Below are 17,426 nucleotides of genomic sequence, written 5' to 3'. Positions count from 1 at the left end.
CTTTTCCACAAGCATCACAGTTTTGCTTATCACAAATGGATGACAATAAGCAACAAGTGCTCAGTCTTAAAAGTCATCAGATACAACTCAGGGCGACCATGTTTTTCAGAGGACTGGAGTAATCAGCTGAAGGTGACGATTTAAAAGCAAAACAGCAACATGTAACTTTATGCTGAGTAAAAGATAACAGCTGTGTTATATGTAAAGGCAAGAAAATTTGTATTGAGGCAGTTTAATCAGCTGTAGTTTGAATGTGGATAAACAACATTTACATTTCACATAAATAGCTGATTTATTTGCACAGAAGAACTTAACTGTCAACTTTTAGCTTGTGGACACTGTCACACTTTTAAGATTTAAACCAGAAGCCTCTCTGTCCATCAGTGCAGACCCTACCGCCTGGTGAGTTAGTTACTCCATCCGCCTACTTCTGTGCTGCAGCTTATTTCTGTCATTAAGTGTAAAAATGTCCATCCGCCCCCAGCAGGTGCCAAACAGGGTTACTGCAGAGGGTGAAAAATAGGGGTGTGCCATGTCAGCCGCTCGACAATCACAGCAGGCAGGGGGAAAAACCTCAAGCATGGTAGTCGTGAGCATTTCCATATGTTATTATGGTGGTGGAACATTGTGGTTTTTTTTATTTAAGACATGTGTTTCACCAGTGCCCTCTGACACTCTGTACTGCTGCATCGAAAAAAAGTCTGATCACAGTCTGCTCCCAACTCTAATATTGCTATAATCAATTCCAGTCCTGGGCGCAACTGAATATTTTTGCTCTAAAACTAAGAAGACTGATATCGATATGTTGAGTGTTCACAAATGTGTTGTTTTAAATGTGTGTGTCATCAGGAAGTCCGCTCACCGTTAACAACCTTATGTCCCTTTCTAGATACGGAGCCTCCAGTGATTGACAGGTGCAGGTCGCCGCCCACAGTCCAGGCCACAGACACAGAGACGGCGGTCATTTGGGAGGTGCCGCAGTTTTCCGACAACTCAGGTATGTCTGGTCGCTGTTCTCAGACGGCAGCTCCGTAGATGGTTTATTCTTTTGCTCCTCTGTTCCACTCAGCTCCACCCTCCTCCTCCACTGATGATGGTTAAACAGGATCTTTTCCGTTGGGTGACTGGAAAAAGGGGATCAGGAGAGGGCTCTGTGTGTGTGTGTGTGTGTGTGTGTGTGTGTGTGTGTGTGTGTGTGTGTGTGCGTGTGTGAGAGTGTGTGTGTGTGTGAGAGAAAATAATGGTGAGAGACAGTGGGCATGTGGTCCAGTGTTGAGAGGATGGATTGTAATTGTTTGCACCAATGCCTCATTTGTGCGCCTGTGTTTAAGAGCGAGATGGAGACTAGTGGACAGATGAAGTTGTTACAGTGTCTGTTAATGTCATTAATGTTGAAACAGACAGCCGAGAGAAAGCAGGTGGTTTTGCTATAAAAATGCTCTCTTGTGAGAAATTACACTCATTCCATCCATTGTTCACATAGACATTTGTCTAATTATGCAAACACTCACAGCATGTGACTCATATGGGAGTTAACTGTTTTTAAATTACTTGTCAAATCACATTTTTCTGTTAATCAGTGTGACTGTAATATGCAATAGATCTAGATATCAATCACTGTCTTAGAAAAGGTGACACTCCAGCAGTACACCCACCAGAAAACTATTAATTTTCAGAAGTACTCAGTCACAAACTGATTCAGGGAATGTGACATGGAGGAAGTCCATGCAATAGATTTACTTATTTATTAATACTAAGGTTAAGACAAAGTAACAATGGAGTGTGTGGATCAGCAAGCAGTGCGTGGATGTGTGGTTGATGTGCTGTGGAGGAAAGCGCGTATAAAAAGGAGTGCGACACAGTGTGGCCACAGTGCGACACAGACGGCCCTCTGCTGTCAATCAGTTGTCTGTTGTGGTTGCACAGGTAGCTCAGATTACAATTCAAAGTACTGCAGTCAAGTTTAGAAGTTTTACCAGTAAAATGCCACAAGGTCACAAGGCACATACTGGCTGTTGTAAGCATGTCATATACAACACATATGTCTCTCATTGCAGCCAAGGCCACCCTGCTATGCCCACTACATTGATGCTTAGCAATTCAGACTGATCCTGCAATAAAGGAGTTTATCAAGGCCACTCTGCCAAATAGACTAAATATCGTAGTTCTGGCAGGCTTTCTAATGGTGCTCTAGCTGTACCCAAACAGCAGTGGTGGTGACAGACAACAAACCAGACTCCTCCAGTGTTCCAGCCCACAGCCGGGCCCATGTAATTCACTGGCTCTGGCTCTACACACACACACACACACACACACACACACACACATATAAATAACACTAACACACCTCCGATATGTGTTTGTGCATGCACAGAAACGTATGCAGGCTCGGGCGCGCACACAAACACAGGCCTCAAACTGAACATCTCACTACCAAGACCCAGTGTGCTCATTCATCACCTGTGTGCAGAGGTGCCCCCCCATCAAAAACACACACACTCACGCACACACTCGTCTCGCACACATACACTGTAATAACAGGCTGCTGCGGCTGCTTCGGGGCCACACGACGTCAGCCCAGCGCTGCTTCGACGTCAGTGTTTTGTTTTTCCAGGCCCACACCCTGATGCCAGCGCTATAAATAGTCGCGACTTGGTAGACGCACACATAAACACGTTCAAACACACACACAGGCTATATATAAGGGGAGACACCAGACTCCAGCAGGCCAGACGTGTGTCAGCCCTGTCCGAACGACGTTTAACAGTGGAGGTGGATTGGACTGGAACGAAAGGTCAATCACTCAGTTTTCCCACCTTTTCCTTTTGTTTTTTGATCTTGTCTCTGACTCTCACACTTGCAATGCAGATGTTTTCACAGGTTTTTGTCCACAGCCTGTGTGTCAGCCTACAAGCAAGACCCACAATGCAAACGCACACACTCATTCACTCCTTTCATCACCACTGCCTCCTCCAAGCCTCTATCCATCCCTTTCTTCATTATTTTTTTTTAAAGCTAACCAGACTATACCAATTTTCCCTCTCCAATCCCAAGAGCTACCATGTGATGCCCAGACACACCATTCCTATGTCAACATATCATTGTTTAACATAACTTCTATGGTTTACTAAGAGTGACTCATTTAGTCCTGGAAAAATGGCGTAAGGCCAAGACTGCCCTCTGCAGGATAACTGGGGTAGCATTTTTGACTCAAGAAAAGGTTGGAAAAATGGAAAAATAGCATTTCTCTAAAAGCAAATCTGAGTGAAACCTAAGATGATTCAATTTTTATGACTGAATGCACAAAAATGCATCTGTGGAAAGATCAGCTAGTTAGTCTAAATCCCCAGGAATCTGAAATAACAATAGGTCTGGCTACTGTAATCATAGTTGTGAGTAACACTTCAGTGTATTCAAGTAATAATGTTATGTGTCGCTAGTCAACAAGGAGTAAAAATTGATATAAAGATAAGACTGTTTGTGTTATATTATTACGGTGCTGAAAATGTTAAATGTGCTGTACGTCGGTAACGCTTCTGTAATGTGTGTGTCTCTCTCAGGTGGTCGCCTCACAGTGACCAGCAGCCACAGTCCAGGCTCTCAGTTCCCAGTGGGAGAGACTCTGGTCCAGTACACAGCTACTGATGCAGCAGGAAACAGCCGCACCTGCAACCTCACCATCACTGTGCAAGGTACTGAACTGGCTTTTTAATTTTACATTTACATGCGTCTCTTCAGTATATTCTGTTTTTTGATTGTTGTTTTGATTTGCAACATTTGTATATTACGTTGTGTCTATGGTGTTATTATAGTATAGTAAAGTGTTATACTCTTGTGTGTGTGCCCAGGGACGACCTGTGACCAGCCATATGTCCCAGTAAATGGAGAGTTCATCTGCTCCGAAGAAGAAGACGGTGTTAACTGTACTCTGCATTGCAAAGACGGCTACAGCTTCACTCAGGATGCAGTGCACAGCTACTTCTGCGCCTACAACGGTGTGTGGGAGCCGCCCTACTCTCCAGACAGACCCGACTGTTCAGGTAAGCGCAGCGCAGGTATCCTGTTACTTCCTTTTTAAATATTTAGTTACCTACTGTCAACACAGCAGTTCTGCTTACTACTTCCACCGAGGTACCTCTCAGTACTGCAGGTACATTTCATCAAATGTAGCACTGTGCTGAATGAGACCCTTTTTGTGTCTTCCAGTGAACCGCATAGCAAACAACGGGTTCAAGCCCTTTGAGATGCTGTTTAAAGCATCTCGCTGTGACGATGCAGACCTGGTCAAGACATTTGCTGGGGAGTTTAACACCAAGCTGGGAGGCATAGTGAGGACTTGAATATATGATATATACATTCAGACACTGATTTGTTATAAATGGACTTTCAAACACATGCTGCTTTTTTCTCGTCAGCTTCCCAACCTTTGTAGCAGTGATGACGTCACCTGCAAGCTGGAGGTGATGTCACAGGGTCACTGTCTGGAGTACAACTACGACTACGAGAACGGGTTTTCTATTGGTAAAATTTACACTCAAAATACACCTCACTAAACATCAGATGATTGAATGAATCATCTTATTAGCTCATTGTTCTTCCCTGTATAATATTTATCAGTACCAGGGGGTTGGAGCAACAACTGGGGCCCTCAAGGTTCCCAGGACTATGCATACTTTGACTCAGGCTTTGCCACAGGCACCCGGCAGTTTGCGAGGCAGCAGCAGGACAGCAACATACAACCCCACCACCGCACCAAGAGGCACCGAAAAATCACAGGGCCCACCAGAGACCAAAAGATCCAGATCTTTTTCAACATCACAGGTATATTTAATGTCTTTATTGACCTGTGCTTGGAATATAAAGTATGTACATGCACACAAATGCACAGGCACATAAACATGAGCAACACCATCAGTTACTAGTTATCAGTTCTCTTAACTTTATCCATTCTCCCAGCAAGCATCCCTCTGCCCCTATCGAGGAACGACTCAATAGAAGTGGTCAATCAGAGGAGACTCCTGCGGACCCTGGAGCAACTGACCAATCGTCTGAAGCGAACGCTGGCCAAGCAGCCTCTGTCCAGTTTCCACGTGTCCTCGGAGATGATCGTAGCTGATCCCAAATCTCTGGAGAGCAAGAAGGCTTTTCTGTCCTGCAGGCCGGGCTCTGTGCTCAAAGGCAGGATGTGTGGTGAGTGGGAGGGGATTGACTAGAGGGTTCACACGCGTAAACTCATTTTCATTTTTTTGTGGAGTTGGGTTTGCTCACTAATACGAAATAAAAACATAAAAAGATTTATGACTTTTTAAGGAAGTCTAGTAGTGCTAGAAAAGTTTTATATTTACCCGTAAATCATTAATTGTGTGTGCCGTTGTAGTCCAATGTCCGGTGGGAACATACTTCTCTTTGGAACATAATGAGTGTGCGAGCTGCTGGCTGGGCTCTTACCAGGACCAGGAGGGTCAGCTGGAGTGCAAGTCCTGCCCTGAGGGAACCTCCACAGCCTATCTGCACTCCCGCAGCGTCACTGAGTGCAAAGGTAAGATGCATTCACACAGTCAGTCCTCAGCCTTAGTGAAGGACAAACAGCATTTGCAAAAAAACCTTAGATGGTATCTGGTGCATTTTGATAAATGTAAAAAGTAGTGCTGATTTGGCACCACAAGCAGGATAAAATGATTTAAGTGCTTCCTAAATATTTTCATACATGTTCTCAGATGTGTGAATGAATATGAATGCATTGTGTTTTTAATGTAGAACTAAAGTTTTTGATGTCTTTTCTTTGTCTGAATATTGTTCACATGTGTTTGCAGGGCAGTGTAAGCCTGGTAGTCACTCTCTGAATGGGTTGGAGATCTGCGAGTCATGCCCACTGGGCCACTTCCAGCCTGGTTTTGGCGCCAGGGAGTGTCTCGTCTGTCCTGACGAGACCTCGACTGTCACCAGAGGAGCAGTGGACGACACAGAGTGTGGAGGTGATACAGTTTGACAGTGTGGAGTGCACTCCCTTAATGTCCTATCAACTTGCTTATTTTAACTTTGAATAGCCTTCGTCATTCTACAGCCAGTCCAGAATGCTGCTAGGAAACACCAACAAATATAATTCCAGGCTCTAAGCAAAAATGTGTCTGAGTTTTTGGCATTCATGTGCAATTATATCAGAAATTCCTACTTGGAAATTTCATATGATTGCCCTTTAAAGTTGGATGATAAATCTGGAAACTGTTACAATTTTTGCTACCTGAGTTTCCCAGTTAAATAACAAAAATAACCTATAACATTTTAAAATGTAGACTTGGAGTCAGATGTTGGACTTTTCAACCAGAAAATGACACTTTTTTTAAACATTATTAAACATTTGGATGATTCTCCAATATATTCCATATTTCTTTGTCTCTTTTTCTGCTGCTCCGCTCTCCTGGTCTCCTCTGGTCTCCGCTGGTCTCCACTCCTGCAGTCCCCTGTTCGGCGGGTCATTTCTCCCGTACCGGTCTGGTTCCCTGTTACCCTTGTCCTAGAGATTACTACCAGCCTGAACATGGACGCTCCTACTGCCTCTCCTGTCCCTTCTATGGGACCACCACTATTACTGGGGCAACCACCATACAGCACTGCTCCAGTAAGTGACAAAACAACACAAACCTTCCCTTTTGATATTTTTTCTATCTTGGGGAACAAAGGAGATCTTTGTTTTTGTATTGAAATCCCTGATCATAACTTCCTACAAAATGTCTTTCCTTTGGTATCATGAAATGCAGATGTTTTTGTGGACCCCATTTTCCACTCGCCAGTGCAGTCGTCACAATAAGAGTGTTCACAAACAGTTATTTTCATTCTTAGCTCCAGTTTAAATGAACTCTGATGTGAGCAGATGTCTGCAGAGCTCAAGGGATCAGAGCGCTATTTTAACACCATTGTGCTGTGTTGGGTTGACATGTAAAATGTCTTATGTTAAATTTCTACTGGATGTGCCAAGTGAAGTCAGCAGAGAGCAAAATGTAAGGAGCTGTTATGTGTCAGCTGCTCTGCGTGACAGCTTTTCTACAGTTTCAAAAAGTAGCTGCCTTCGCTCTGGTTGTGTGGTGTCTGATCTGTGTTGTGACAGCTCAATCCAATTGGAAAAGGAATAACTGCACGGGATCGGGGGGAAATGGAAATAATATGTCTTTTATTGCTCTGCTGCAGAATGGAAATGAATAGCACTGCATGCCTGAGTGTGGGAATGAACAGTGGTTAGGACGTGCTGCCAAGTTTTCAGTAAGAATACAGGCTTTTGTTCAGACAGATCACAACCGTCCGCGGGTCTGGTAGCAAGGGGAAAGATCCTTGCTGTGTTTTTCCGACTTGTCTTTGCTTACATTGCCTGTATTTTCTCTGGGTGTCATTGTCAGGTTTTGGCTCCAGTTTTCTTCCCAAAGAGGAGAGTGTGACTGCAGCTCCAGAAGTGGAGGTCATTGAGGACTACCAAGCAAGTAGTCAGGTTAGTTTTTATCTCAGCTTACATCAATCCTGACATTTTACCATCGTTACAGGTCTCAAGAAGCCATGTTTTCATTGAGTATTTTGTTCAGTGTGTGAGAGATTGATCTGATTGGCTGTCCCTGCAGGTTTTCCACGAGTGCTTCCTGAATCCCTGTCAGAATAAGGGGACATGTGAGGAGGTCGGGGCCGGATACGTCTGCACCTGCATGCCTGGTTTCACAGGTAAACCACCAGTCAGAGGTTCATCTGCTGTGGTGTTAATCAACATACGTTGTATTAACAACTATAATTAACAATCACAATCATAATTTTAGTTCAAAATAACGTTTTGGAATTGGTCCAGTTGATCGCCATAGCTGGCAGTTGTATACGGGCTACAATGGCTGTAATGTAATCCTTTGGAGCAACCAGAGACAGCAGTTATGTCACTTGGTTAAAATCCACCAGACTCCATTGACAAAAGCAGTAATTTTACTTTGCAGAACACTGGAGTCTAATTCCTGCGATTTTGTGTTTTAACATTTTAGTCCAGATCCAAACTAACTAAAAACACTGTAGTCACACAGTAGCACAAACAAAGTAAATGATCAAGCAAGCATTGACATTTCTATCAATAGAGTGTGGCTTTGAAGAAAGAACTATAACGGCTGCCTCTGGTTCAACAGAAAGGATCTCACAGGTCTATCTCTCTATCTGTAGGGATCATTTCTATTATGTTGTCAGACAGTTCAAAGAACAATCTCAACTTGTCAGTGCCAAAGACAAGTGTGGACGTACTTGACGTACTCGTTCACAGCCCCTGGTCTACTGGACCAGGTTTAAAAATATTGGAGTGATCCTTTAAGCATTTAATTGTAGGAAAAAGATGACTACTGGTACTGAACTGTAACTGTCGTTTGAGTGTTACAGCCTCTGATATTTCTCTCTCAGGTGCCAAGTGTGAGATTGACATAGATGAGTGTGACTCTGCTCCATGCCAGAATGGAGGCCTGTGTAAGGACGGTATGGGAGCCTTCCAGTGTCAGTGCAAGCCTGGATTTCTGGGTAAGGTACCATTGAGGGAATAACGTCTTAGTTGATGATACACACAAAGAATTTTTTTAAAAGAAAGGTCTTAAAATTTCAAGGTCTTAAAAGTTTTAGGGTTTGGGCTTACAGACGACGGACTACACATTTTATGCAGCTGTTGTTTGATATTAGTTGAATAATCTTAAACCGGACAACTTTCCTTGCCTCCATCAGCATATGTCATGTCACCTAATTAATTACATACTGTACTGTATCTTACCTTTATGCTCATCTTCTATCTGTGTTTGACTTTTTACCTTGGCCCCTGTTTATCTCAGGCTCTCTGTGTGAGGCGGAGGTGAACGAGTGCATTTCCTCCCCCTGTCTTAATGAGGGTGTGTGTGTGGACGAGGTCAACAAGTTCACCTGCAGTTGTGCCGGCGGCTTCACAGGTTAGATAACAGGACTGCTTTATGTTTTGCCTCTGGACATCAGCTTGACTGTTGATTTCTTCATGGAACAGTCGGGCCAACAGTAAAGCATATTGCATAACATCAGATTATTATTCATGTGGTTTATTGGTTTGAACTTGTAGAACTTGCTGAACCTTTCACTCCATTCTGTACAGTATCTACAGGAAGTATATACACGTGTAATTATACCTCATACAAAATGTCTGACTACGGTGTGGATTAAGGCTGTATAAGTAAGTGTTTACTTCTTCTTTTGTTACATTCCAGGATCTCGTTGTGAGCTGGAAATAAACGAGTGTCTCTCCAACCCCTGTCTGAACGGAGCTGTGTGTGAGGACCTGACAGGTGGCTACACTTGTAATTGTGCCGTTGGCTTCACAGGGGATCGCTGTGAAGTCGACATAGATGAATGCTACAGCGCCCCCTGTCTGAATGGAGGCTCCTGTTTGGACGCTGTTAACAATTTCAGGTAATAAAAATTCTGATGGGAGGAAGCAGCTCTTTGCATTTTTAACACCTTATTAGTCCTCTTTACATGTGTTACGATGATATAGATGATCGACAATAAATGATGTAAAAGAGAGACACTGATTTATGATGTGCCACATTATTACATCATTTTGAATATTAGGAAATTTCAAACAGAACTTTGTGATGATGCTCATTGTCGAGGGTGTACCTGTTAGTGGTATTGTACTCTGTCCTCCTTCCCTCTCTCAGGTGCCAGTGTGTGGAGGGCTTCCGCGGCCGCCTGTGTGAGGTGGACGTGGACGAGTGCGATCCCAACCCTTGTGTGAACGGGGCCAGTTGTCTGGACGGTCTGGGGTCCTACGCCTGCCGCTGCCTCCCTGGGTTCAACGGAACCAGGTGTGAGACAGGTACTATAGGACAGACGACACATCACAATTGCAACTGTAGAGCAGGAAAAGAGAGATAAGTGATGTAAATGAAGTATCATTGGAGCCACTCCACTCCAAAAATGTGAGCAAATGTTAGAGAAAAGTCAGAAATAAGTTCTGGTTCTTCAGTCTTCTCAAGATCCCACAAATCTGTCTTATAACCCCTGTGGGATCCCAATCCCCAGATTTGCAACCACAACCACTTGCTTGTATTTTTATATCGTGAATGATAAGTGATTAAAGTAGGACAAGAACAAATGTTGAAGAAGATAAAGAAATGATATAGTATATATGGTCTAATTGAATGAAATTGCTTTCTTCACTCTGTAAATCTACACGCTTGGCTGTCCCATCAGAGATGTCCGCTGCCTTCAACCTGGACTTTGAGGTGTCTGGTATCCATGGTTATGTAATGATGGATGGAATGATGCCGGCGCTGACAGAGATCACATGCACCTTTTGGATGAAGTCATCGGACACCACCAATTATGGCACACCTGTCTCGTACGCTGTCGAGGGCAGCGACAACGCTTTCCTTCTCATTGACTACAATGGGTCAGTGATGAATGCAATACATACAGTACACGTTTAACACAGTTTATCCAATAATTTCCTTGTTAATTAAGTAGAAAAGGTACTATTTTCTTCCCAATTATTTACTTTTCCTAAAGCTTTCCTCTCTAATAAATCCTCTCTGACCATTTCCCTTCTTCTCACTGTTCTCCTTCCCTTCAGGTGGGTGCTGTATGTGAATGGTAAGGAGCGGATCACTGACTGTCCTGCAGTGAACACGGGTCTGTGGTACCACATCGGGGTGTCCTGGAGGAGCTGGGATGGTGACTGGAGAATCTACATCAATGGGAAGCCCTCAGACGGAGGCAAAGGCCTGTCAGTCGGCACCACTATCCCAGGTGTAGTGCTATCCTCGACCCGGTCACCTTCCTGCCATAACAAAACAATGTTGGATGCCGTTGTGTCTGATCTACAGTACATGAGATTCTCATATTCTTAAAAGGAGGATAATTTCCCAGTGAGTTGTAGTTAACTTCTGACCTTCAACATGTGTCCTATAGGTGGTGGGGCACTGGTACTAGGTCAGGACCAGGATCAGAGAGGTGAAGGCTTCAACCCCGTCGAATCCTTTGTCGGCTCCATCAGCCAACTCAACATCTGGGATCGTGTTCTCACTCCACAGCAGGTAAGATGGAAAGTCTATAACATTTAGCATATAACATATGTTAGATAATAAACAGGAATATTTATGCAAATGAAAATATGATTCATTCATATATGTTGTACCAACTGATTTTCCCCTCCTCTATACTGAAGATCAAGGTCCTGGCCAGCAGCTGTCCAGCATCCCATGTGACCCACAGAGGGAACGTCCTCGCCTGGCCCGACTTCCTCAATGGAGTGGTGGGCCGAGTCAAAGTAAACCTCAGCAGCATTTTCTGTGCTGGTAAGAAAGGGCTTAAGAAATGCCAACAGTATATTATGATATAGTATATATGAGTGATGAACTTCAAATATATTTCTGAAATTAGTGTTTTGGAATAAAACTTTTCAGGCCCTTTGGAGAGTACTTTGAAACTCTCTCTTTTCTTTAACATTGCCCTGTTATGTGCATGTAATGTCACATTGGCTCTTTCTCCAACACTGAAAATTATTCCTGCTTTCTCCAGATTGCCCCAAGCTTGAGAACGCCGTGCCCCACCTGCACGCCTCCACTGTGGAGTTGAGTCCTGGAGCGCAAGTCCAGCTGTCCTGTGATCCCGGGTTCTACCTCTTGGGGGAGCCAGTGCTTCAGTGCCAAAATAAAGGAGAGTGGAGCCATCCTCTTCCCACCTGTGAACGTAAGGCAGAGACACATCCCTTCCTGTCACTTCCATTTCATTTTGGCTGATTTGATGTCTTTGCCAGTCCACTGATTAAACTGTCATTACTGTGTTGATAAAAACATCCTAAAAAAAAAATCCAGTAATTTGAAAGATCCTGTTTAAAGATCCAGGTTTATATACAAAAATCCTAAGTGATCATTTCAGCTTGCTATCACAGGCAAACCATATTTTCCTCTTGCAGCAGATGAATGTATGATACTACTGCACTGTGCATTTGAGATACCAATAAAATAATACAGCTATATAGGGAGAGATTCTGTGGGGGTGAAATGCTCAGTGATTGCCCTGTCCACTGTGTGTACTGTAGGAGTGTCCTGTGGGCCTCCTCATCCTCTGGAGAACGGCGTGGTCCAAGGGACGGATTTCCATGCCAGCAGCACTGTGGTCTATCAGTGTAACGCTGGATTTTACCTGCTGGGAGACACCAAGCTGCACTGCAGCAACAGTGGAAAGTGGGGAGGAAACCCACCTGCCTGTCTGGGTACTTCATTAGATAACATTAGATAAAAGAAAAATCCTGTTTGGATGGATCAATTTACAATTGATAAAATATTTGTGTGTGTGTGTGCAGATGTGGATGAGTGTGCTCTGGGATCTGACTGTGATGAACACGCTAGTTGTCAGAACACGGAGGGCTCCTACACCTGCACCTGCATCCACCCATACAGTGGAGATGGCAAAAACTGCACAGGTAACAATATGCAGGTCAACACGCATTCATGTTGGAGAAAGTGATATTTAAAGACACTTTGTGAGGCCCATTTGTTACGTTGGTACGATGTGCTTGTGTTCCCACCAGAGCCAGTGAAGTGTGTGAACCCCGGGTCTCCAGAGTTCGGACACAGAGACGGCAGCAACTTTCTGATGGGCAGTGAGGTTGCTTTTGGCTGCGAGAGTGGCTATGAGATGATCGGCTCATCTCGCCTGCGCTGCCTGGAGACAGGAAGCTGGGATGATCCAGTCCCATACTGTAAAGGTGAGGGGTTGAGTGGTCATGTCATGCCTTCACAGTGCAACAGCTCTACTAAATATCAAATCCTTCAGGCATCCACCCATCCATCCATTCATCCATTTTCTTCTGCTTATCTGGGGTGCCAGAAATAAGTAAACCTCCAAAGGGAGGCGCCCTGGAGGTATTCAGACCAGATGCCTGAATCACCTCAACTGGCTCCTTTGGATGTCAAGGAGCAGCGGCTCTACTTCAAGCCCCTCCCGGATGTCTGAGCTCCTCACCCTATCTCTAAGGCTGAGCCCAGACAACCTATGGAGGAAACTCATTTCAGCCGCTTGTATCTGCGATTTCATTCTTTCAGTCATCACCCAGAGCTCATTACCATAGCTGAAGGTTAGAATGTAGATAGACTGGTAAATCGAGCTTCGCCTTCCTGCTCCCTCTTCACCACAATGGACCGGTCCAGTGCCCGTAAGGTTTAATTCTTCAGATTTAATCACAGGCATGTGTGGCAGGCATCGTGGTGGCCCAGAGGTCTGAGGTCTGACTTGTCCTGTAAACAAACTCGCTCATATGTTGGAAATGTGCTGCGAATGTAAGAACTGTTATGACTGGTATAGACACAGGCAAGGGACTCAATAGCATGACTCGTAAAACAAGGCTCTTGCAATCAAAAAGCACGTCTTAGCTTGGAACGGTGGTGGTCACTTAACCTTCTATCTATCTGTCTATCTATCTATCTATCTATCTATCTATCTATCTATCTATCTATCTATCTATCTATCTATCTAAAAGGAACAAAGATAAACTGGCAGTGAGAGGTGGAAACACACAGATTAAATACACTGAGAGGGGAAGGATAATGAGGGACAGATGCAACTAATCAGGCAATCAAACAGGCGGAAAACACACAGGGGCAGGAAGTGAAGTATTTGAAAGGAGGAGAAATGAGTAAGACAAAGTAAAACATGAAATGATGGAAAAATGGAAGAAACAATGACAAACATGACATAAGAAACAGGCCGACACATACAAAACTCCAATATTTCCTGTTATGATTTCAGCAACACCCAAATAAAACTACACATATTGTAGATGTTGTGTCTGCATACACACACAAAAGAAAACAGTTAATTATACACAAACACAAATGCATATGCATGCACGCACATTATGCATTGTGCCCGACCCCCTGCTGCTGTGAGAGGTGAATATATATGCAGCTGTCTTTTTGTTCCACTCTGCAGCAGGCTGAAAGGCCTGACCACCGCAGCACCTCCATTGGCTTTAAGCCACATTCCTCCTCATAGTGAAAGGGGAACTGACTTACTCAGCGTCCACAGACTGAGCCAATGTGTTTCGTTCAGCCCACATGGGCTGTTTGCTGATCATCACGTGATTACAGTAAAAAGTGACTCTCAGGATGTTATCTCAAGACCAAAAAGAAACCAGCACCCATCATGTTTAGATGAATACCATTTTGATTTTGTTCTTGTTGGCAAGCAGCAGTAAGCAGCAAATAATTGATGCTGTTGTGCATTAGAGAGCACACTAATGGCTCAGCAGATGCCTACAACTTTGAGGTTTTCATATGGAAAGTATGAGACAATAGAGGGAGAGAGAAATACACGGTATATCAAACCTCAGATCATATGCATCAGTAAAATAAATGAAACTGTGAAAATTACAGTTTGTAGCTGGAATAGATCAGTCTATAAATATTATTTTCCCTTCCTACAATCGCAGTAATGCTCTTACCAACAGTCTCTCTCTGTAGTTTCACTTTTTATTCATGCTGGGTGTGTGAATGAACACCAAGGAAGAAAAGGCTTTCCATAAAGCATTTGAGCAAACAAGAATCAAACAAGAGTCCCAACTACACATCCTGTCATTCAGGGCGTGTGCATTTCAGACTCTTCGAACTGGCAGCAAAACTTTGTCTCTAATAATGTTAAATGATAAAATGGATGTGAAAATCCATTTGGGGATCCACTGTGAGGACGAACACTCATTAATTAAGGCTTGAACAGCAAAATAAGATTTAAAGTACATTAGTGACCAAGACAAACCATGGGGGTTAGAGACTGAAAGATATTGGCATACATCGAAGGTCTAATGAAAACATGCCATTTGTTGAATTATGTGAAATGTAGGATCAAGTGTTTTTGGAGCCTGTAAATGTCTATAACCTCTGCTGCTTCAATGTTGTCCTTTCTTTTTAAAAGAAATATGTCTCTTATGAGTTCCCCAACATGGAAGTGCAATATTTAATCTTTAAAGTACCCCCTCATTTACTAATACCTCTCAGCTGCATCTCTTTGGCTTCTATCCATTTATATACTTTACTGTGTGCCTCTTTCATCCAATCATTGTAAAATATAACGGGGCATTAATCCTGGATGAAGTACCTGCCAAAATCTACTCCTCATTTAATCAATAACACTTACAGGTGTCTTTAAGCTTGTCTCTCCTCATAGAAATGTGCATAGCGGTTCTTTACTTTGAAGACAAAGGTAGCTGCACTCGTCATTAAATGTTACTAATCATCTCTGTGATGTTGTGCTCCAGCTCTCTCCTGCCCGACACCAACTGTACCAGAGAACTCCATCATGAAGGGAAACAACTTCACCTATGGAAGCAAGGTGACTTTCAGGTATCATTTGCATCCCCCACAGCACCGCGTTGTAATGATGACAGAAGGAAATATTACAAAGTTAACATTAAAAGCTTGGAGCTTCTTGCTGACCTCAGTATCTGTTGTCATTTCCCCCAGCTGCATGGACGGTTTCCTGCCTCAGATCCCGTACGAGTACCAGTGTCTCAGTAGTCTGAGGTGGAGCGGGACGCCACCTGTCTGTCACCCAGTGACCTGCGGGGTGCCTCCAACTGTGGAGAATGGCGACTACATCCTCAACACGAACACTTACCAGTCCGCTGTTAAATATACCTGTTCTGAGGGATACAGGTATGGAAAAACGACCATCAGCTGCAGTGTACATATCCCCTCTGATGATGTTTGATCAGCTGATTGGATAAATGCCAATTTGATTGTATACATACTTGTATTTTCTGACTCAAAAATAATTAATATTCATAGGCTCTGTTAACTCTCGTTCATTTCGTCAGCATAATGCAGTTGCAGCCTCCAATCACATTATGAACTCTGTCATCTGCTTTGATTTATTTGTTTCATACGCCGTCCTCCAGAAATCTCTGCGACACTATAATTGCAGTTGTGTGAGTGTGTAAACTAAGTAGTGTGTTGGTTTGAAGACCACAGGGCTCCATGGAAGTGGTTTGTGAAGCGACAGGGGAGTGGAGCAGGCCGGTCCCTCGTTGTGTGAGCGTCCTGTGCAGCGAGCCTCCGGCCCTGAGAGACGCCGTGACCGTAGGAGAGAACTATGAACAGGGAAACAAGGTGCACTATGTCTGCAAAGAAGGGTAAATGTGGTTGAAGTCTACTCAGTTATTATTCTCTTTTGTCAAATGAAACATGTTGAGACTAATGAGATGTAATTTATTATATATTTATGAGGCCCGTAGAGAAATTTGTCTTCTGCATTTGACCACCATTGGTTCAATGTCGATTCGGTCATTGTTTACATCCATCCATTGTCATTACTGCTTATCCTTATCCTTCATGGGGGAGGCCTGGAGCCAATCCCAGCTAACATTGGGTGAGAGGCGGAGTACACCTCGGACTGGTCGCCAGTCAATCACAGGGCAACCATTCACACTCACACCTATGGGCAATTTAGAGTAACCAATTATGATCAATATTTTGTTTAATAGTGTGTCTAGCTTTCATCATAATTACAATGATCAGCATGTTTGGAAATGTGACATTAACCAACCAAAATGATATCAGATATGTTGAGCTGTGACTCCTTTGGCCCTTTGCTAATCCCTGTTGGTCTCCTCCACCTGCAGCTACACTCTGATTGGCCCAGAGACCAGAGAATGTCTGCCAAGCGGCCAATGGAGTGACAGCTCTGCCCAGTGTGTTCCCCGCTCCTGTGGCCCCCCGCCCGCCATCGACCACGCCGAGCCCTACGAGAGCCACCAGCTGTTTGGAGACACTGCTAACTACTACTGCACTGACGGATACACTGCTGGCAACAACTCTAAGATGGTGTGTAATGCTCAGGGTGTGTGGGCGCCCCCTGATGGCATGGAGGCCCCTCGCTGCATCGCAAACTTCTGCCTACGACCACCAGAACTACCCCATGCGATTTTAGATTCAATCAACAAACCCAAATACGCCAGCAACACTGAAGTGAGCTATAAATGTGAGGAGGGCTTCATGCTCAACACCACAGCCACACTGAGATGTCTGATGGGAGGTGAGTGGGAGCCTTCGCCATATGATATCGGCTGTGTGCCGGTCAGGTGCTCCAGACCCGAGAGCATCGATCGGGGCTACGTGAGCGGATCAAATTACAGTTTTGGTGCTGTGGTGGCGTACAGCTGCGATAAAGGCTTCCTGATCCGAGGGGAGAAGAGGAGAACCTGCAAAGCTAATGGAGAGTGGGGAGGAGCTCTGCCCACTTGTGTGCCTGTGGCCTGTCCTCCTCCTCCTTCGCTCAAGAATGGATACATCCAGGTTAGCCACCAACATCAGAATTAATACACACTGTACATATTTAATTAATGATGCAAAATAAAACTGAAGGGGAATCGTCCCTGCCATTACAGTCACCATTTAACCATATTT

At 44.1% G+C, this 17,426-nt stretch overlaps 1 protein-coding gene across 3 annotated transcripts in view; it reads left to right on the top strand.

Annotated features, from left to right (window-relative positions):
• The window catches only part of svep1 (sushi, von Willebrand factor type A, EGF and pentraxin domain containing 1), an 84,558-nt gene that overhangs the window by 53,398 nt on the left and 13,734 nt on the right, over nt 1-17,426 (top strand). For 2 of the 3 annotated variants that reach the window (XM_070854386.1, XM_070854384.1), the window contains exons 10-37: nt 890-997; nt 3,561-3,692; nt 3,849-4,040; nt 4,207-4,328; nt 4,416-4,521; nt 4,618-4,821; nt 4,957-5,190; nt 5,378-5,539; nt 5,814-5,975; nt 6,458-6,619; nt 7,392-7,480; nt 7,608-7,704; nt 8,413-8,526; nt 8,829-8,942; nt 9,231-9,432; nt 9,684-9,841; nt 10,219-10,417; nt 10,598-10,773; nt 10,936-11,060; nt 11,192-11,321; nt 11,545-11,715; nt 12,068-12,241; nt 12,332-12,451; nt 12,560-12,736; nt 15,281-15,365; nt 15,486-15,677; nt 15,986-16,153; nt 16,643-17,315. In XM_070854386.1, coding sequence (XP_070710487.1) covers nt 890-997; nt 3,561-3,692; nt 3,849-4,040; nt 4,207-4,328; nt 4,416-4,521; nt 4,618-4,821; nt 4,957-5,190; nt 5,378-5,539; nt 5,814-5,975; nt 6,458-6,619; nt 7,392-7,480; nt 7,608-7,704; nt 8,413-8,526; nt 8,829-8,942; nt 9,231-9,432; nt 9,684-9,841; nt 10,219-10,417; nt 10,598-10,773; nt 10,936-11,060; nt 11,192-11,321; nt 11,545-11,715; nt 12,068-12,241; nt 12,332-12,451; nt 12,560-12,736; nt 15,281-15,365; nt 15,486-15,677; nt 15,986-16,153; nt 16,643-17,315 — 4,748 coding nt within the window. The remainder of the gene's footprint in view (nt 1-889; nt 998-3,560; nt 3,693-3,848; nt 4,041-4,206; nt 4,329-4,415; nt 4,522-4,617; nt 4,822-4,956; nt 5,191-5,377; nt 5,540-5,813; nt 5,976-6,457; nt 6,620-7,391; nt 7,481-7,607; nt 7,705-8,412; nt 8,527-8,828; nt 8,943-9,230; nt 9,433-9,683; nt 9,842-10,218; nt 10,418-10,597; nt 10,774-10,935; nt 11,061-11,191; nt 11,322-11,544; nt 11,716-12,067; nt 12,242-12,331; nt 12,452-12,559; nt 12,737-15,280; nt 15,366-15,485; nt 15,678-15,985; nt 16,154-16,642; nt 17,316-17,426) is intronic. The other variant, XM_070854385.1, reaches the window with a different exon arrangement.

This window comes from Pempheris klunzingeri, chromosome 23 (assembly GCF_042242105.1).
Source record: "Pempheris klunzingeri isolate RE-2024b chromosome 23, fPemKlu1.hap1, whole genome shotgun sequence".
Taxonomy (NCBI): domain Eukaryota; kingdom Metazoa; phylum Chordata; class Actinopteri; order Acropomatiformes; family Pempheridae; genus Pempheris; species Pempheris klunzingeri.
Note: the sequence above shows the minus strand (reverse complement) of the source record. Positions and strands in the feature narration are given on the sequence as shown.